At 41.5% G+C, this 22,141-nt stretch overlaps 1 protein-coding gene across 1 annotated transcript in view; it reads left to right on the forward strand.

Moving 5' to 3' along the window:
• Positions 1–22,135, forward strand: part of ubash3ba (ubiquitin associated and SH3 domain containing Ba) — a 26,623-nt gene extending 4,488 nt beyond the window's left edge. Inside the window, exons 2-12 of the mRNA XM_008303236.1 lie at positions 15,460–15,513; positions 15,707–15,893; positions 18,054–18,252; positions 19,015–19,184; positions 19,291–19,499; positions 19,601–19,745; positions 20,470–20,590; positions 20,670–20,792; positions 20,949–21,041; positions 21,621–21,765; positions 21,852–22,135. Coding sequence (XP_008301458.1) covers positions 15,460–15,513; positions 15,707–15,893; positions 18,054–18,252; positions 19,015–19,184; positions 19,291–19,499; positions 19,601–19,745; positions 20,470–20,590; positions 20,670–20,792; positions 20,949–21,041; positions 21,621–21,765; positions 21,852–21,969 — 1,564 coding nt within the window. The 3' untranslated portion in view covers positions 21,970–22,135. The remainder of the gene's footprint in view (positions 1–15,459; positions 15,514–15,706; positions 15,894–18,053; positions 18,253–19,014; positions 19,185–19,290; positions 19,500–19,600; positions 19,746–20,469; positions 20,591–20,669; positions 20,793–20,948; positions 21,042–21,620; positions 21,766–21,851) is intronic.
• Positions 22,136–22,141: the final 6 nt, after the last annotated feature.

Genomic DNA, 22,141 nt, shown 5'->3' on the forward strand with positions numbered 1-22,141 from the left:
CAATATTTACTTTTTAAAATATCACTGTACATTGTGATATCTGTACCTGAAGCCAGTAGAGGGAAGCTGCCAGGTGTTTTGTGTGCATCACTCAGGAACATTTATGTTATGTGATTGTGTTGTGTGCTTTTCTTTGTAGCACAGTTGATATTTCAGCAGAAGAATTAGTAGAACCCCCCAGACAAAAAGTATTAGTGATGAGCTGGTGAATGTAGGGAGCATTTAGCAGTCGGTGGAGCCCAAAACTGAGCTCACAAAGGACTCAGACGTGCCAAATAGAAAGACACTCAACTCCAAATAAGACAATAATGTTGCTCCGTATGTCACCGATGTGTAAACAGGCAGCTGATTGCTAACTTGTTTGTCATTTCAGTTTCATAAGGTGATAATACCGCATGTGTTGTGTTTGTATCACAAGCATCTGCACGATAACGCTCCCAAAATGAAATGCAAACACCAGTTGGGTGATTCAAATTAGACATGAATAGATCCATGTTTAAGCCCTCGGTGCCATCTTCCTTTACAGTTCGAGCGTCACTATCTGGCCGTCAACACAGACACGTTGCTGGAAATTATCAAAAATAATCGTCTGATTTTCATATTTTGCTATCAGGCTGCTTCCTAGATGTCGGTGGGTGAGGAAGAAGGGATAATAGGAAAATCAGTTATCAGCCGTAGCTCTAGGGAACAAGGACTTCATTGTGTTTGAGGGTTTTTTTCTTCAGGCAGTAGGGAGCATGAATCATGTACACACACACACAGAGGAATAGCTTCTCTGTTTTAATTGAGGGGGATTTTCTGCTGAGTCACCCAGGAGTCGAGGAGCATAATCGGATAGGAGCCGGGTGGACGGTGGTCTCTCTCTCCTCTCCATGGTTGTATCGGAAGCAGGTTTGGAAACTGATTCTGCTGAGAACACAAGAGTTTTGTTGGATTGCGTCTGTAGTTTGCTGCGTTTTTTACTCTGAGGATTTGATCACTCAAAACAAAACACCCAGAATAAAAGCATTTCTGTAACGCTCCACTGAGCCGTCTCCTGTTGTAAGATACCCACTGTCATATAATTCTCTCTTAGAGCTGCAGGAATGGACACAATTCCCACTGTTGTGACGTTATATCATGGCTTCTAGTTCCTTCTAGGCCAGGAAACACTCTAATATTTAATGATTAATAATCTGCTTTTCCTTCAGTGTGTACACAACATGTTTGTGACGTTTCTTAAAAAGTTTTTCTTTGTACAAGTGTGATTATGTTTAGTTTCAGCTTTTGTTGTAGTGTTTTTCCCCTTGAAATTCCCCCTCTGTCTATTTACTGTGCAGTCTTATCACTGTATCCCAAAAGGTTCCTTGTTTGTCATTCGTACTTTGATTTGGAGCAGGAGTCTTCCCTGTGGGTTTTGGTGTACATATGGGAGGACTATCTTTGTTATCAGTGAGCGTGTGAAGTCAGAGTAGTGGAAAACCTGGACCATGCTTCACACAGGAGCATCGATGCTGGTGCGTGGGTGCAGGTTTAAATGTCTTGCTTGTGGCCAAAATAACCAGGTGTACTGGAATCACACACAGACTGGAAACAACATGGATCCCCCCTAGGAGTCTGTTTGCTGGTTTGCTGGTAGCAGGAACCTGGATTTGTGGCAGAATAAGGTGCAGTTATTGATATTTTAACCCTCTAAACCTCAAAACCCACTGGCAGGTTGAAAGGCATGTAAAAATCTCCAAAGGAACCTAATTATGTGTGAGGTACCATTCCATCAAAAAGCTTAAACAAATCTAAGCTTAAAAATCACATTTCATCAAAATCCTTTTATGTGCCTCATTTAAAAAAAAAATTAAAAAATGCGCTTCTTAGCATAACTGTGAAGCAATGACTGACTCAGATGTGACCAACAGTCACAGGGATTGTTCAACTGAACTTGTTTGAACTGCAGGCTGAGCAGATAGGAGTACGGAAACAAACCAAACAACCATCCATCCATTATCTATACACCGCTTAATCCTCACTAGGGCCCTGGGTTGTTGGAGTCTATCCCAGCTGACTCAGGGTGAAGGCAGGGGACACCCTGGACAGGTCACCAGCCTATCACAGGGCTACACTTAGAGACAGACAACCAAGCACACTCACATTCACACCTACGGACAATTTAGAATCACCAATTAACCTCAACATGTTTTTGGACTGTGTGGGAGGAAGCCGGAGAACCCAGAGAGAACCCACACTGCACGGGGAGAACATGCAAACTCCACGCAGAAAGATTCCGAGTGTCCTAATCGGGACGCAACTGGCGACCTTCTAGCTGTGAGGCAACGATGCTAACCACTGATCCACCTTGCAGCCCCAAACTAAGCATGTAAATACTGTGTTAAACTTTCGTACAGTGAAATGATAACTGTGTGACACTGAGTTGTCTCTGCTTCTAGCTTTAGTTGAACCGTTTCCATAAAGGAAGGACGTTATATTGCAGTGAAAAATGAGCCCACAGTGAGTGAAAACCTGACAGGAACTGAAAACGCCCAGAAACAGCCTGGGCTTCAGAGGGTGGAGGAAATGAAGAACTCTTTAGTTTTAAACAAATGATGCGCTGAAATACGAGAAACTTCGCACCATCAAAATTAACATGTGGCGTGTCTGCGGCCTCGTCGCGTCAGCCGTGCGTGAAGCGTGAACCTGCTTCAGAACAGCTGTATGAAAAACTGTGACTCAAATAGAAGCACATTTGGATGTGATGCAGGATGAAGAACTATGTAAAAACACCTACTGCAGCTTTGTTTTGTTCGGTTACGCTGAGAAACAATGGCGGCGATTGTGAGCGTGAGGAACGAGAAGTTGATGAGGCAAACGTAGCAGAACATGGGGCTGCAGCGACGCAGACCGAGGAGGGAAATTAAAGATTTAGAAGACATTTTGCTTTCTCTGTCTGGTACTAACAAGACCAGAGGAGGAGAAGCCTCTCGAGGGCATGTGATATTTTAGATCAGTCATAGATGTTCTCAGAGTGGAGCTGGAAAATTCACTTCTGCTTATAAGGAAAGTTTATTTTTCCTTTTCTGAGAGGTTGATTACTATTTAATGTGACGGACATTGTAGCCCCGAAGCCACACCAATGCTCATGTGCGCAGGATTTCAAGAAAAGAAACACACCCGTCCTGTACCTGGAATTATTGGCCAACTGCTGCTTTTTTTTTTCTTCTCTTGTTGGGGTATAGAGAAGTAAACTTTTCCACAGAGTCATTGCAGTGTTGAAATAATTAGGCAACCATTTCTGGAGAAGCACGACTGCATGTCAATGATGTTTGGCTGATTAGCAACGCAGTAACCGATCTTCCGCTAAGAATAGATAACGATATTCATCACAGTTTAATCAATTGATTGTTTCGCAGTTACGTGATTGATTAATTATTCTCCAGAATGTCAGTAAATGAGATTGTTGTTTTTTTTTTTTGCAAACAAACCGAGATATTCCGTTGCATAAAATAAAAAGAAAAGCGTCACATTCGAGAGGCTGGATCCATCAAATATTTGGCACATTTGCGTGATAAATTATTTAAATTTGCCCCGTAGCGCCGTGTTATTTGCCCTGAATGTTCAGTGTGGAATAAAATGTATTCAGTTCAGTGGGGCGTGCAAAATGGCTCTCAGAATTCAGGATTGTGCGTCCTTATCTGGGTTGATGGTGAATTCCAGTTAAAAAACATTGAATAAATCTGAATAATGGCTTTAGTTTGATGTCCTTTAATGCAAATGAAACAGTCTTTACGCCCCGTTGTGTTTAGAGTCAGTTTTCCAACCGTGCCTCTCAAACAAACACATCAAAAGCTCTGAGGTTACTGAGCTGTAACGCTTCTAGCTGAGGCAGGATTATGTACGGTAAATTCATAGTTTTTTTTTTTCTTTTCTGTCTGTCTGTGAACTCTTTTGTGTGCTAAAGAGGAAGTCAGTGTGCGTGCTGACTGTGGGACGCTGTTCTTCTACCTACATCAGTTTCATAACTCCTGTCTTCACCAGCTACTGTTCTGTAACATGCAAAAAAAAAAAAAAGAAAGCATCACGAGAAACTGTTGTAGTTTAGGGCTCCGCGCAATCATACCAAAACATAACTTATGCATACATGTGACATGCCGGTGCCTTCGTGTGCAGCTTGCGAGAACAAACTCTGAGCTTGTATTCAAGACGGCCAAGAGGAAGTCGCCCATTTCCGGAAGTGGCTTGTGACCTTTACAGAGCGCTCTGGAGGGCGGCTGAAGCAGCGGATTCTTGCAGAGAGTAAAAAAGTTTGGCATACTGACTGAGTTAACAAGTTTGATATCATCCTGCAAACTTTAGCCACCGGACAAATATAACCGCTTTATGCTGAGGCGTCCCTTAACCTCCTGACAGATCACTTGTCAGCTGATCTGTGGGACCTGAAAGGTTTAGACTCGAGTGTTGTTTTTGCGACTGCACCAACACGCCTACCGACCAGCGGCTCTCAAACGCTTTGCCTCGTGTGACACATTGTGAGACTTTGAGGAGGGCTGTGCGATGCATCACAATTCTGGCACGGTGCCTCGCATATTCTTAGTGAAACATTTGCTCTGTGCTCTTTGACTTGCTTAACTGACGTCATGCAGCGCTAAAAATAACCCACACACTGAAACGGCACGCTTTGTCTGAGGTTTGACAGGAGCGTTACTAATCACTTGTTCAAACTGATAAGCTTGATGGACACAATAGGCAAGTGAACACTATTATTAACATCCTTTTTTGTCACGCAAAGACTCGCACAGTTCATTTAATGGTGTCAGTCTCTGACTCTCTCCGTCTGACCTCGTGGACTTCACATCTCTCTTGTCCAGATGTAATGAAGTCCGAGAAAGCAGCAGTTCAAGCCGGTCCGGCTGAACACAGCAAGCTGTGTTGGAAATGTGACACTGTAGTGTTGCCTCGCCAGCTTGAAAAAACAAGCTTTATGAGAGTACAACACCAAGAGCTGGACTTATAAGTGAATTTACCGACAATAAACCAGAGGAGTGATACCGTTCTCACATCTGTATGTAAATATGAAGCTGGGAGCAAGTTAGTGGAGTGTAGGACAAACACATCTATGCATAGGGAAACTAAAAATGCCTTCTAACACCACTTAAGATGTTTAATTAATCCATACATGATCAGGAAAGTAAAGACGATTAAAGTGCTATAATGACCGCAGACTCACCACACTGCTGTTCTGTTATTTAGATAGATCACCCAACTCCCTCAAACCACGACCTATTGTTTTTGCAAAGTTGAGGAAGCAACAACAAACCACATGTTTTTGGTAAAATTAAGTTATTTATTACCAAAGGTGCTTTGGCAATTATGACTGTCATACAAAGATCTTCACAAGGCAGCAAAATAAAACAGCCATGAAGGAAAAAGTAAAAGCTTTATTAATAGGAATGTCCCAAACGTTTTTGTTTTCTAAGTCATGTCATATGTAGTGTCTGCTGATAGAGTCCCAATTCGATGTACTCGGTATCTGTTTTCCTAAATATTCCACACTGTAGGTATTTTAGATTAGCTGTAGTATCTTGTAGGGCTGGACCCCAATATCCAAATATCCAAATATTTGTTTGTTGTGGTGGTGTCTGGATAGCAATTTTGATATCCGAATATTCACCTGCTGCTGCGGCGGTCGCCACTGATGCCGATGGTGGAAACCGCCACTAAATGTGCGTCCCGTCCACTTCCACCCCGCCGGAACACAGGCAGCCCCGCTATACCACCACCACCACCCCCCTGCGGTCGGACCAAATATTCAGATAATTGTCATTAATTGGCCCGACTATCCAGAGACCAGAAATTACGATTCGGACCAGCCCTAGTATCTTGTTGTACCACCAGGGGCCTCTTCCTGTTTAATACTGTAGCGATCAGACAAGGCGGGCTTTTGCGTGGTGGGGCTTTATCTAGGAAAGGTGCACCATGACAAAGTTTTCTGACCTCTGACCAGTTCACATTTAATAAATCAAGCCAGGATCAGCTCGGATAAATGTCCTACATTCTAGTGGCATATGTAACAATCAGTCAGTGATGTTTTTAGTTCAGGCAGGTTAAAGGGCAGTAATCCAAGTGTGATGAATTCAAAGTATGTAAAATGACCTTTCTGACGTTATTTAAAGAAACTATGTTTTTGAAATATTTCTATGATGATAAAAAAACATGATTTGCAATCGTGCTGCTGAAAACTCAGATTACTATCAAACCAGCCAAACTAAGATTCTTTGCAACAGCTCAACATGATCCAAAAGGGGACCATATGACAGCAGAATCTGTTTTGCCATCTGCTGCAGTCCAGTCACAATAATAACAAATGGACAAAGCAAAATCAGGAAGGCAAACCACAAAAAGGAAGAGGGATCTGTGGATGTTGGTAAATCAGAAAAATTAATAAAGGACTCTGGAGAGTTTTAACACCCTTCCGAAAAGAAACCAAAATTGAAAATAAAAGCTCATCACTCAAAGCCCAAAGGAGAGTCCAACAGCTCCTCTTGTCGCTAAACGGAGGGAATGCTGAGTGAGTTCAGTTTTAGTATCTGAGCCTGACAAGTCTCCAGGTATTTGAACATATATCTCCATACTAATACAACATGTTTATCTCGGAAGCTATTACCATAACGAGAGGTACGATGGTGAGCTGCTGCTTATCTTGAGTACATCCACAGGATTGGAGGGCACAACTAAAGAGGGTTTGGACACCAATGGCCAGACATAAGCCTAAACGCATACAGTCGTCATCAAATGTATTCATAAACTCCCATTAAAGAAGGAGAAAAAAAACAGCTGTCACTGAAATAAGCTGAAATTGACAAAAGTAGTAATAAATAAGAATTTAATGAAAATCACGACATTGCTTTTGAATTCTGGTTCAACAAAAAATATTAAGAAAACACCAAAAAAACCCTAATCAAACAAGCATGATGGGACCCGTAGATTAATATTCAACATGTTAATTATTGAGTTGTATAAATGGTGGTGGGTGAATTTAGCATCAGACAGGCTAGCTGTTTCACTTTGTGTACACCTTTTATGCTAAGCTAAGCTAATTGTTTCCCAGCTACACAGACGTGAGTGGTATCAATCTTCTCATCTCGTTCTCAAGAAAGTAGATTTAAGTGCATTTCCTAAATGTCATCAGCCATTCCTTTTAATTTGTAAAAAAAATAATAAACATTGCGGTAACATCAGTCAGTAGAAGTGTTTTTGCCTTGATAACATGAAAGCATCAGCCTTGTGTTTATAATAGCACAACTTTGCACATCACATCACGAGCAGATCTTGTAAACAACAATTAAACTGGATGTATATTCGCTCATACTGGGCAGTCACCAGTAAAAAGGTTGACTTGGAGGCTGCAGGCATGAGCGTTACAGTTTGCCAGGCCGGCCGACGGGGAACACATTTCCTCTGCTGACGGGGACTCTCCTTTGGGTGCAGTCTGGTGTTGGGCAGCAGCAGCAGTTCTCAGCGCTGTTGGTGTGATGGAGATGCGTGTTCGCTGTTGGCTTGTAAACAGGAAATGTTGATTCGCTTTTCGAGCTGAGTCAGGGAGGAGCCCTGGGGACCTTCTAGCTGCAAGTGTTGTAGCATGTGTACACATTAGTGTGTGAACGTCAGGACGTTTAGTTCGCTTCAGTTCTAGATTCGTGTCACTTTTGATTCACGATTTCAGTTTTTTTTTCTGGGCTCATATGTAGACTTGAAAGGCGCAGCGTTTGTGTCGTAATTTTCTCTGGTAGCCTGGAAAATGTCCAAGTTCGCTGTAACAAACAGTCCAGGGAATGTTTACATATATGAAAAAGCAAAAACACTGGTGTTTAAACATGCAACAGCCAGCCAGGACGTTTTATCTGTAGTGGGGTTAAATGTGGAAACAGGAACTGAACACGCGTACCATATGTGGGTGAAATGAAAGGCTGTTTCCAATATTGCCTGCGGCAGTGGTGCATGTGCAAATGAAGTAAAAAGCCCTCATCTCACAACGGTCACTGTCACTTATCCTGCTAGTTTGAAGCCGTTTCTAATCCAGAGTGAGTTCTCTCACTCGCTCTCTTTAATCTTTTTCATCTTCATGTAGCTGTGAACAGGAAATGCAGTTTATAAATAACTTGCTCAGTTCTTGTTAAGAGCAAACGAGAGGTTAGATGCAGATATTGAGGACAGTTTGTCCATTACTGTTTCCAGAAGTGGTGGAGCAGATGGAAAACACATTTGAAACATGGATGTTCAAAACAAAAGTCTAGTAAAGATTTGTGTTTCAAAAAATCTGAGAGGACCAAACAGCAGATGCTACACAGAGAACCACAGGGTTACAGAGGTCCATTTTATTCCTGAGCCTGGAGAAATGTAAACAAGACAGAACTGACACTATTAACAGTATCTGTACATGATTGTTAGAATAAGTTTTACAGGCTGTTTCCTGTGTCTTAAACAATACTAATCAACTTTCTCTCTCTAAAATGTGCATTTAATTTACAGTATATATGGAAAAAATGATCTCCAGCTGCAGCAGTTCCAATCATGGTGACGGGGCAGAATGCAAGAGAAGTTCCACAAAATCTTATCTGCGAGTAAAAAAGTGAAGTCAGACGACTAAAAGATAAGTTCAAGGCCCAAGGAAAAGCAATCATCAATCAACTAAATACAATTCCAATAAATGATTGGTTAAAAAAAATAAATAAACTGAACCACAATCCCAAAGCTTCTTTCCTTCCAGCTGCTGACGTCTGGAGACAGTAATGGCACCGACTTCTATGAAATGCGGTGGGAACTGTTCGCTTCTTATTAAAGGCGATGTGCCGATTCGATAAGTGGGCGAGGGGTCCGCTGAGGCTGCATTATGAACGGTATCAGATCTTGGTAGCGAGACGCTGCACGTGGTTATTTGTGGGAGAGTGAAGGCGAACATAGCATCTTCTCTGGCGGTGAACTACGACTTCCTTCCGGTTCAGCACTTCAGAGGGAGCCGAGCCAGACGTCTTCCTGCTGTCTCGACTGAAGGCAAATAGGTTATCAAGAAGGATGGGATTTTTTTTTTAACATTCCAACTTTATTTACTGCGTGCAAAAGTTCAAGCAGACATTGCCAGGCTCTCATTCATTATACATCTAAGAAATGACTTCCATAAATACTCAGAAAACCAAATGACATCTCAATTATGACATTAACTTGAGAAATTACAAGTATTACAAATGAAGAAAAAATGCTAAATTTGAATTTGGGGGATTTGTCGAAGTGGGGAATTTGTCTTAACTACTTCCAATATATGTAGAAGCCAATTCTAATGATTTAGTCTGAGCTTTACACCGTGTGCAAATATGATTTTCTGTATTAAACTTCTGTTGAAGGAATAAGTTAGACGCGTATGACTTCTAAATTCTTTTGACGTAGCAGTTCTAGAGTTGTCCCGCATTAGATATTCTCTTCTAATGGGACTACGCGGGGAGACGTCCCGCGGTGAGAACCCCTCTGATGTTATTACATTTGCAGGGAAGATGAGTTTAAAAGTTTAAAGAGGCTTCCACCAGGGGAAGTGTCGCCGCGAATATTACGCTCCAAACTCGTGTGAAGGCAACCGAAGCGAACGATCAAACATTATGGCGCAAAATGCCACCGGAAAAGTAGCACAATTGCAAATAAAAACCAAAGTACAACTCACAGACCTGCATGTTAGGAACACTCTGATGAACCTCCTGCTTTATTCATGATGTCTCTGCAAATGAGGTGGAGCTGTGGAGGCCCAAATAAGCGTAAATGATTTCTGAAATTCTTGCACAAGCTGAAATAAGGGTTGAAGTTGGAAGAAAAGATGCTCTAGATGTGCTTGTCTGTTCCCTCCTTAGTATGAATTATCTGGGTTTTGCAGATGTCATGATAAAATATGGATTTCTGACTTTTGACTGTTATCTTTACCGTAAACTCTGAGCGTCTTTTCTGGAACATCAGAAACATTTCTTGGATTCGTAGGCCCTCTAGCTATTTTGCTGCTCCCTCTTCATATCAAACCAAATGTAAAATACATCCCTACCACTGCACCAGGAATGTCGCCACAGAAACCAGATTTAAAATTCTGGTTTACTGCAAAATACAGATGTGTTTACTTTTTGCTGATAGGCTTAATCAGCATTTGCTTGAACACAATACAAAAGTTCTGCACTCTGGAGCTTTAAGATCAATTTTGTTGAGACTTCTTAACCCTATTCAGGACATTTTGGGGTCTTTTGGACCCCAGGCCATTTGGTTTAGATGACAATATTACATTTAATATGAAAAGAGGGACATTTGTCGTACATTTGGAAACAAAACATGTCAACTTATCAGAAAATTTATTTAACATATTATAAAAATCTACAATGAATACTAACAAATATTTTGCTCATATTCTTTCTTGGGGTGTAATGGACCTCGACTTCTGCGTATGGCAACATGAAAGTCCTGACTAGGGTTTAAATACCACAGGGGGGGGATTATGGTTTGTTGCAGCACATTTGCAACCTTAACAACTTGGAAAGTTTTAAATGTTTCCTATAGAGCAGTAATAACTTAGATTGCTTAATTATGCGTATGTATGTTCTAAAGATAATAAATATTGCTCTCGTCTTCTTTAAATTAAGACAACAAAGACAATAAATCAGGTCGAGAGGCAGAAATCAGAAGGAAATTGTCTGAATCTTAGTCTGTATTGTGTGAGAGGATGCAGAGGCAGGTGGCCTGTGGTTGACGTTACTATATTGTGCAACACGCTGACCCGTCTGATAGACGCCCCTCTTCAACCAGACGGCAGGTATCGTGTTGACTTGGACTGATTGCGAGCGGATGCACACGTCCGGTGTTTGCTACCAACTTTCATGTTGTCTGGCAAAATCTGTGCCTTTCCTTTAGTGTTTTCATGTCACTTAGGACTCGCTGTCAGTCTTCTGAGCTTCCTGTCTGCACAGGTTGACATTTCTCTGACACACTGGAGGCCACTATGCAAAATAATGCAGGAAACTATCAAAGGTAGGGTTGATTACATACAGCTATTTTGCTGTCAACATCATTTGCATGTATGTTTTGACATTATCTAGGTGTTGCCAAAGACGGCACAATGTCGTTTTCTTATGGATTTATCCACGTTCACTGTTTAATCCTGAAGCTTAAACTCCAGCCCTCCTGCGTTACATTTTAAAAACAATGCTTAAGACTCTTTTGTTTTATTGTTATTTACCCTCCTGCTGAAAAGTACGTGTCACAGAGTAAAAATGGCAAGCAACACCATTCTTTATCTCCTGCTGTATTATTATTATTAATACCTGGAACAGGGTTTCGAGGCATTTCAGGAGCCTAAAAAAGAACAGATTAAATTTAAGCACTGTTGCATCATGTATGTGAGTTTGCTCGGTGATACTGCTAAGACCTTTTGCTATTATTTCATGTCACAAGGGTGCACTCTCATAAAATACCGCAGAGATAAGAAGCAGGCAATCCAATGTTCTAGCCTGGATTGGATTTTGTGACGTCTCAGTCACATCTGCATGTAATCCCATCATTCCTTCTGAGAGAAAATCCCCTACTTTTCCTCCTCCACACAGCACCAGGTGGAATCTTTGAATAAGACGGCTGCAGCCAACAAATGACTCTCTGTCTTAAGCCGTCCACATGTAGCGGCGGTTCATACTGCCAGAATAAAAATGGATCAATTTGGTAAAATGTCATATCCATCATATGACTGTCGTAGGCCACTTCAGGTAAATGAACAGAAGACTCTAATCCAAGTTTTGACTGCGGATATTTAATATAAATCTGGGTGATGTAGTAGATCTGTGTGAGCCATCTGTTATGATCCTGTAGGCTTCCCATCCCTCACGCTGCGCTCTGTCAGGGCACGATGCCCCAGGGTTCAGGGACTTCGCCGTATCTAGGACCCTCTCAGTGGGACAAATGTAAAAATAGCTCATTGAATTTGAACACTAGAGCAGCACAATGAACGCTGTCAACGGCGTCACTCATGGCGACGCTGCCACATGTCCGTATAAATGAAGTGGCCCTACAATGGCTCTGTAAACAGCGCTTATTCAGTTTTATCAGTCGGTGGTTTGTTATTTTCGGTTCATTGCAGCGGCCGTTCAGAGAAGTGACAAGCAGTGCTGTCTGTAGGGACAGCACCGGCGTTGTTATGGAGGTTTTGTTTTTATTGTTGTCTCATGTAGTAAGTGAGTGATTAATTGACTTGGGGCTTTAGTTTCACATAATGCACAAAGAGCTTCAGCTGAAAGGAGATGGAATTGCATGGCCTGAAAGGTTAAATACTGCAGAGACAGTGTGCAGATAGTCGAAATGCATTTTCTGTTGCTTAAAGCTACAGTAGGCAGGAGCTTAGGAATCATATACAACAAAAGGAACCCCACCCCCTCCATGCAGGACTGGGTCCACAACCACTCCTACAAAACTCCAGATAAAAACCAGATAATTACCTGTCTACATAAAAAGAGCAACCATAGCATCACTTTCATGCCCTTTGACTCCTGTAGATGGTGCCATTGTGGAAAAACCAACTGACCATACCGGTTTGTCCTCTTGATTTATCCAAAGTTGTAGCAGTCTTTTCTGCTACTGTCTTTCTTTTATTATTTTGTGTAGCAGTGCAAATTATACAGGTTTAGATGGAACTGAAACACGTGGCTGCATTTGTCTGCCATGCTCGTGCTATCGGCTTCGCTAGCTCTAGCAGTGGATTTGTTCAAACTGAGCCAGGCTTGCGCAGAGTCGCTCACTGTGCTCAGCACATCCCAGTTAGATTCATCTAACTTGGTCTGATTTATCCAACAGTGATCTCATGAGATCAAGCAGTTTTTGGAGTGAAGGCTGCTTTCTCCTCCATGAATGAGTGCATGGACAGAGTGTGCACAGGTAGCAGGTAGGACATCTAGTCATCTCACCAAATACAATGAAGGCTTGGTTTGTTGCTTGCTATCAGAATGTAAAAAAAACTTTAACAAACAAAACTAAAATTACTCCTGATATACTTTGCGTACTCTAGCTTTAATCCTCTGAACCTTGAGCAGTTCATATCATTTGTACTTCAAAGTGTTTTTTTAGCAGTATGACAGGAATCATAAGGAAAAAAACCAAACATTTGATTAATTTGTTCAATTATATATTTTACAAAAATGTAGCAAACTTGAAATGTACAATATTCTTCCAAGTGCTCTCAGATGTTACCAATACTGGAAAAAGTGGTGGCTCTACATACCATCCACCCATCCATCCATCCATCCATCCATCCATCCATCCATCCATCCATCCGTTTTCTTTCGCTTATCCGGGGTCGGGTCGTGGTGGCAGCAGGAAGCAGGAGATGTTCAAAACCAAAACATGATTTTGAACAAAACTGTGGTTAGATAGACTTTAGCCACTTCTCAAACTGTTGGTCAGATAAAATCATCAGTGCAATATATTTATTCTACCGTTTTGGCTCTTACCATGCTCACACCCAACTGTATATACTTCTACTGGCTCCTTTTGTAAATATATTTATATATTCTTATTTGTCTTTTTATACTTGTAGATACTTTGTCTTTTAATTTCATTGTACTTTGTGTATGATGACAATAAAAGCATTCTATTCTATTCTATTCTATTCTATTCTATTCTATTCTATTCTATTCTATTCTATTCTGTATAAAGCCATTTGAAGCTGTCACTTTAAAATGATTTTAAAACCTACTGTAAACCATTAACTCATCAACAGAAAATACAATTTCAGGCTGCAGCGAGGGCTTATTTTCATTATTGACTCATCTGCGGATTTTAATTTTGTTAGTTGCTGCTCTACATAGCGTAGAAACATTTGGAATTAGTTTCCAGTCTTGTGTCTTATCGTCTCTGTTGGTCCAGTTCAGTGGAAAAGTCCTTGAATCTGTGTCACATGATGTTTGGTTGCAGCCAAGTCTCAGATAGAGTCACAGTTGCGGTGGGGAGCATAGGATGTTTTCTATTCCTCAGAATCTAAGTAAAGGGAACATTTTATTGTTGCCCAATTTTCAAACTGGACATATAGAATAGAATGATTTTAAATAGATGTCACGACTTAAAGCTTAAAGTTGGAGCATTTTCCAGACTGAATCACAAGATTAGTTTAAAGACAGTTTGAAAATCCAAACTGCAACAATTACATAATGAATACAATAGATAATATTTTATAATTGATCTAATTTTCATGCTTTTTTTTTTTTTTTTTTTTTAAAGAAGACACTTCTTTAGACTTCACAAGTGGGTTTGAATGTGCAAAAGGTCAGTAGTAAAGAATAGAACAGAATAATGAATAGAAATTAGTCACGCACCAAAACATCACTTTTTTTCTTGTTATTTTCCAGGAAGCCATTTTTTTAATATCGCAAAAGCAAATGACCACACACACACACACACACACACACACACACACACGTACTGAGGTGTTCCTGGAATGCTTCAGTCATGTCTGCACTGAGAATAGAAAAGCATGAAGAAGTTTTTAAGCGGATAAACAGACACCTGTTTGTGAAACTTGAGTTACACACACACACACACACACACACACACACACACACACACCCTCACCGCTGCCAGCAGCTCTTACCATAATACATAAATTTAATAACATTAAGTTTGTGCTATTGTGTGCCAGATTTTTGCAGATGGGGCTGTAAGTGTGTTGGATTTATAATGTGCTGATTCACTGAAAGAAGGTCAGGCAGGGATGGTGCGGCTGTAAACCTGCAAAATTAAAGTCACATGTAGATGCTCTGTTGGTCCTCTCAGAACTGAAGAAGGCTTCTTGAATCAGTGAATCCCTTCAGAGGCCTGCTGCTATAGCAGAGGTTTGATAGAAAAAAAAAAGAGGCTAATTAGATTTGGAGCACTCAGGAGTAATCAGGCAGGCAGCTCCCTCTTGTTTCAGGAAGAAGTCTTAAGAAGTTGATGAAATGACACAGATAAATCATGTTTCAGGGCATGGACGCTGCCTTTCTTCTTTTTAATGTCAGCTTCATTAAAACGCTGTTCTGTCATACGTAGGAGGTCTTCATATTGTGGCGAGATTGTGAGCTGATCTGCTTCAGCAGCTCTCACACCGTGGTCTTTACTGAATAATGGGCTGAATGTCTTCTAACAGAATCACATTAACGTACCGAATACAACGGATTTGCATCTCCCAGTAGATGAGCACTCTTAACTGGTACATGATAACAAGGAATGAGGCTGTTTCAGATCAGTATCGCCGCTCTTTTATAAAGCTCTGGTATGAATAATGAACTTCTGTTACAAATTATTCCGTGCTTGTTGTCATTTTACTGCCCTCTCGGGATGTTTGCTCTTTGTTCGCTGTCACGTGGAAGCACAGCCTCCTAATAAATATGGTCCGGAAGAGAACATATTGATTTTTTTCGACTCTGCTTTGATCTCCCTTTCTCTTTCTCTTTGCAGCTTGAAAGCTCTCGTTTCCACAGGCGGCAAAAACGTCCAGGCAGCCTGCGACTGGTGAGAGCGGCGCACACATTCACTCACATTCTTTCTCACAGTTATTAATGCTTAACAGGAAATCAAATAGAAAGTCTTGCACTAGTAAACATCTACGACCAAAGTCAACAGGAGCCACTGTGCCGTCACAACAGTGCTGCCCTCTGCTGGACGTTAGCGCTCATCTTTTCTCCTTATCTCTTGGTCCATCCAGGCTCTTCTCCCATGTGGACGACCCTTTCCTGGACGACCCTCTGCCCAGAGAGTACGTGTTGTATCTGCGACCCAGCGGACCGCTGCTCCAGCAGCTCTCGCACTTCTGGAAGCAGTCCCGCCTCTCCTGCGGCAAAAACAAGGCACACAACATCTTCCCCCACATCACCCTGTGCCAGTTCTTCATGGTCAGTTTCAACCTGCCGGCACACAGTCAGAAAAAGGCAATTGGTGCCAACCGTAAAAAAATGTAGGAAACAAGTATATTTGCTTAGTAAAACTCCTGTAATGTTACTCATAGACGCAACAGTGTCTCCAACAGGGGCTGGTCTTTTTTCAGCAATGGGTCTTTATTATTAATTATCAGTAAGCTCACACGACCTCTGAGTCTTTTGTGGCAAGTCTTCCTGCCACACACACTCAGACACACACACAGTGTTGTAAGCAGCAGCTCAGCATCTCTTCCTCTTGTGCAGTGCACATGCAGGCAGACCTGATAACCACTGACATGCTTTTTTTCTCAAGAATTCTCAAAGTAAGTTATGAGCCACTAGGGATTTTTTTTTTTGCAAGTTTAGAAGTGTTGTTTTTTTTTCTCTCCACAGTTATTTATAGACTTAAACAGATTTGATCCATATTTAGTTCTTGTTTTCAGTCAGCTTCAATAACATAGGACATGGTTATCAAAAATAACATGTGTGATAAGTTCTGAAATGTGCAGAAACTATTGAACATGAGATAATAAAGTCCAGGGGAATGAATTTATCATTGGTGTGAGGAGGTTCCACATTTACAGAGGTTGCTTCCCCAAACAAATACTACAAAAGAGGACAAAAAAGTAGATAATATAATATTATAGCAGGAATAGTATTGAATAAGTACATTTGATTATAGTCTGTTTTTTTTTTTTAGTTGTCACCTAGTGCCGGATTTCTGTGTTTTTTCTATATAAGCATGGACATTTTCACCATAAACTGATGCAGAAGAAGCGTAAAAATTCACCAGAATACAGAAAATTAATCGTTTGAGCCTCACTTAATGTAGCCAGTGTGCAAATGAAACCCTCACCCGTGATTCTTAGGACTCATGCATGAGGAGGTGCATTATTTCTTTAAATACATGTCGCTTTAACACATTAATTCTATGCATTATACATTGCAGGCTGTTAGATCTCTGTTGCGCTGGTTGTGGTATAGTATTGGCTAAATAATAATTCCTACAATATTAAGTGGTATTAATGCTCAACCTAAAAGAAAAGTAACTAAATCATCTTTGCAAACACAGCACATATTGCGAGTTTGCTGAACTGGCTGACCTCCCATAGTCTCTTTGTAGTCTTCAAATCCCTCCTTCTGAGTTTCAACTTGTGACCCAAGTTCCTCTTTGTGAAGTTTTTATCTGGAATTTGCTGTCATAGACTTTGAACTTTAAAAAATATGTTGCAGGGTTTGTTTTGTTGAGTTTTTTTACACTAGCAACTCTAAGGATGGTTACTTCAGTAGGTCGGGTGTTGCACCACTTTTGGTCCAGATTGAAATTTCTCAACAGCTACACTTTGGACATTTTTTCCAGAGAAACATGGTTTCCTAGAAGATGAATCCTAATAACTTGCATAACTTTTCCTCTAATGCAACCAGCATTCCAGCTTCAGCTTCATGGATTGGCACAAAATTCTGCACAGACGCTGGTGATTACCAGACAGTGAACCCTGATAACTGCCGTTGATCATCGTACAAATGCTGCCTGTTTGCATTGGAATTAGATTCTCTGTGAGCCAAATAATAGCATTTAAAATAAAATAAACAAATAATAAAAATAACAAAGGATTTTGGCCCTAAACATGAAATGAGGCAGAATAGTTCCATATGGAGGACCTAAATCAAATCAATATTTGGTTTGATTTTGGTCCCTTTGACTTTAAAATAGGATCAACTCAGGTACACATATGTACAGTGTTTTACTTGATGCTTGGCTGGTTGGTTGTTCCAGGTATCTTGGATAACTTGTCACAGTTTTTCTGTGAATTAAACAGCTCCCTTGCCTTCTGTTACGTCATGTAACCCCATGACTCACTTGATGATCTTAAGAGTGCTGTAGGAGCAACACCGCCTCCTGTAGGACTTCTGGTTTTTCCTGCTAAAGATAGTTCTTTATGACTTTCTTTGAACATTTGAATTTGGGACCAATCAGACACCTTCTTGATGACAGAGAAGAATCCAAACATCTCAAGCGCCTCAAACTTTGACAGAACTCTGAACATCTGTATATGCATCCATACACATGTTAGTATTTACATGTCTGTTATAATGAGTGAGTGTTCACCGTTTTGCTGTCTCCGCTGTGCTCAGTGTGCCGATGGGAAGGTGGAGGCCCTGTGCGACGCCCTCCAGACCACCGTGACCAACTGGAAGGGTCGTATCCCCATGCCCCTCCCCCTGGAGCTCTACACCTCCACAACATTCATCGGCCTCTTTGTGGAGGAGCAGATGGCCGAAGTCCTGAAGAACTTTGCTGCTGATTTTGCCACTGAGGCGCATTCCAAAGCAGGTTTGAGTCGCCTGCGTCCCTTTGGTTAAAAATCACATCACACATGACCACTGACTTGCAGATACGATAATTACTGATCACGAATTATGCAATTTAAAGGAACAGACTGACATGTTGGGGAATTTGTTTAATCACTTTCTGGCTGAGAGTTAGACGAGAGGATCAATGCTATTCTCTTGTCTGTCTGGTGTATTAGGAGCTACATTCAGGAGAGGGTTAGCTTATCCCAGAATTAGGAATAAAGTCTGAACGATGAAGTTGCCTGGCAATTAGCAGAAACGTCAGGAAGCCACTGCAGCTGGCTGAGAAATGCTCCAGCATTTAACCAAACACATGAAAAGCTCAACTTTGTGTATTTCATGAACTTTAGAAGGTGGATTTTACAGAGCAAGGCTAGTTACATTCTGTCGCATCCGGTCTTTGTGCTAAGCTAACCGTCTCCTGGCGTAAGTACAAATATGATATTATTAATCATGTCAACTTGCCCAGTGCAGGAATGTAAACAAACACATTTCCCAGAATGTAAAACCATCCCTTTAAGAGGCACTCTTTAGGATATTCAATGTGTTTAGCTTTATGCAGTATAACTTGATATGTGGGCAGTTGTGAACTAATTGCATTTATCAATTTTGTGGAATGAGCAAAGCACCAGATGACACCAGATTTTCCATCACACCATGACACCATTTCTACAAGTGTGTGCATGTCATCGTGTACATATGACATGACTCTTTTTCTTTTCTTTCACAACTCTTCCTCCAGATGTTCACGTGGAGCCCCATAAGAAACAGCTTCACGTCACTTTGGCTTACCATTTTCAAACAAGTCACCTTCCAGTTTTGGAGAAGTTGGCCAAAAACGTGGATGCGTCTTCAGGCTGCGATTGGCTGGCTGTGCTCTTCTCCAGGGATATTCGGTTCGCTAATCATGAGGTACGCCTTCTCCCTTTTGAGATGCGTCTTAACAAGCATGTTTCCTCCCCCTCAGCTGTAGCTCTGGGCACCGTCTTAATGGCTGTTAACCGTCTTCCCCCTCTAGACACTGCAAGTCATGTACCCGTATGTGCCTCAGAATGATGATGAGCTCGAGCTGGTGCAAGGAGACTTCATCTTCATGTCCCCGGTGGAGCAGACCACAGCCAGTGAGGGCTGGGTGTACGGCACTTCTCTGGGCACGGGGCTGTCCGGCCTGCTGCCTGAGAACTACGTCAACCGTGCTGATGAGTCCGATACATGGGTTGTCCATGGGTAAGGAGGGGAAGCCTGCAACACAAGTACACATCGACGCTGCGGATAAATTGTGTTGCATTTTAAGCCTTTTGAATGATTAAACTCTGTCTGATCCCCAGGTCTCACTCCTTTCTCAACTGTGCCTCTCCATCTAACGCTGGCAGCACCGTGGGTGGGTTATTGTTCGATGGACAGCTGAATGACAGTCTACTTGACAGTCTTGTGGATCCTCCCAGCCTCACCGGCCTCTGTCCTCCTATGCAGGTACAGCAGAGTGAAAATGTAATATTTGTCTGCATGCTAAAAATAAAAACAAAACCTCACTGTTGTCTAATAACGCTGTGCATCTCTATAAGAGCTGTTAAAGCCCCTCTCCGGTCACTTATTTTAACCCCTAAAAACTTAACAAAGTTATATACTTAGATGTTTTTCCCATTAAAATAACCCCCTTCTTGCCTTGAAATGGCTTAAATGTAAATCTGTACCATGGCTTCCTTCCTTTCTCCACCCACCCCTCCATCTCTTGCCACTGCTCAAGCACACCAGCTCACCTAAGACTCTTCCCAAACACTGTAAAGCTGCTCCAGAATACACAATAGCAAGTTGTAATATTGGAGAAATTCAGCCATACATGTTTGAACAGGAAACCGATTCTGAGTAATGATCCAGAAAGCCTCACCCTGCAAGCTGACAGGTTTAGTTCCTAAGAAATGATTCCATATGAAACCATAGAAACCTGAGTCTGTGTTTTGAGACCGTCATCGATAGAGTTTCAGTGTGGAAATACTCAGTCACTGCTTATTTCACCCACGATGTGCCTTCTAGAATATAAACCGCCACTATATGGGCATGTTAAGAAGGTAAACAACTTGATTTTTACCGGAGGGGGTCTTTAATGGCAGTAATTATTGTGTGGGCTTCTAGCAGGAGCTTAAGATTAGTGCTGTGTCTTTAATGCCTCGCAATTTAAAGTTAATCTTAATCTTAGGTGTCAAGGCCCACCGGTCAGCAGTCCCTGTCTAAGATGAGGCTGTTTGTGTGTCGCCATGGCGAGAGGATGGACGTGGTGTTCGGCAAACACTGGGTCACTCAGTGCTTTGACTCCAAAGGTTGGCACTCAGGAGAGATTACATTTTCATGTGAAAGGCCTACATGAGACACTTTTGACTTCCTTCTTTCGTCGTGTAGGTCGATACGTTCGCTCTAATCTCAACATGCCATCCAGCCTCCCAGCGAGAAGCGGAGGTCACCGCGACTACGATAAAGATTGTCCAATTACTGTGTTTGGCTCCACCCAGGCACGTCTTGTAGGTCAGCACATTTTATTTGTGTTTATTTTGATGTTGTTTAACAGTGAAAAGTTACTAAAGAATGTAAGCTTTTAAGGATCGTTAGATATAGGTGAGATTAGGTTTCCCTACTTATATAACGTTTAAGATGCCTGCCCTGTGTTTTGGCCCTTCACAGGTGAAGCCCTATTAGAAAGCCACACGACGATAGACTTTGTTTACTGCTCTCCTTCTCTTCGCTGCATCCAGACTGCTCAGCACATTGTGCAGGGTAAGACCTCATCCTCGTTGTTCACATCAATACTGTATCCGCAGCCTCTAATCCGGTTCTTCAGCTGGTATGGCATATTTAAAATTGCTACTGCCACAGGATAATGTAGGATTTTTAGTGTCAGTATTGGACCTGAAACCTTAAGTTTAACTTGGATCACAGTAGGATTTGTCTAGTTATATAAACCCCTTAATAAATTCCAAGAAAAACCTCAGTGGTACCTAGAGACATCATTAGGAAACAAAATGGATTGGAAAAGAAAGAGGTTTGGCAGGAGCGCTGACATCTTTTTCCCAGCTATTTACACTTCAGCCTACTTTTTTTTTTCAACTAAACACTCAATAAATATATATATATATTTAAACTTTTTGGAATCATTTTCTTTGTCAGACTCTTCCAAGTCCTGTCATGCTACTGAGTGAGGACACATGGAAACAACAGAATTACTCTTAATACACCAACTGTCTTTCTGTAAAAGTAAAAAAAAGATCAAGACAAAATGACAGAGTAGCTGCACAATTATTTCGCAGAAATATGTTCCTCTCTGATGCTTTCTTTCTCTGTTCTGCTCTGTGACAGGTCTCCAGCAGGAGGCAAAGACAAAAATCCGTGTGGAGCCTGGATTGTTTGAATGGACCAAGTGGGTTTCAGGCACATGTTTACCTACGTGGATCCCCCCAGCTGAGCTGGCTGCTGCTAACCTGAGTGTGGACACAACATACAGGTATACACAGCAACTCGAACGCTATATCATCTTTATGTGATGCTACAATTGACTATAACTTCAGTGATGTACAATTTTGTCCGCAGACCTCATATTCCTGTAAGTAAGTTGGCAGTGTCAGAGTCCTACGATACCTACATCAGCAGGAGCTTCCAAGTGACCCGAGAGATCCTGACAGAGTGCAAAAACCTGGGTAAAGTATAATAAAGACATTATCAAGAGATTCAAATTGTTACTAAATTTACTAAGCATAAATGTGGCCAACTTTCACTGGCTGAATCAGCCCCTTTCTCTTCAAGATGATTATATTTTAAACTCCATGTACAGCAGAAGGAAATGTGTGAGTGTATATACTAAATATCGAGTTTGTCACACT

This window comes from Stegastes partitus, unplaced genomic scaffold (genome assembly GCF_000690725.1).
Source record: "Stegastes partitus isolate 25-593 unplaced genomic scaffold, Stegastes_partitus-1.0.2 Scaffold1962, whole genome shotgun sequence".
NCBI lineage: Eukaryota > Metazoa > Chordata > Actinopteri > Pomacentridae > Stegastes > Stegastes partitus.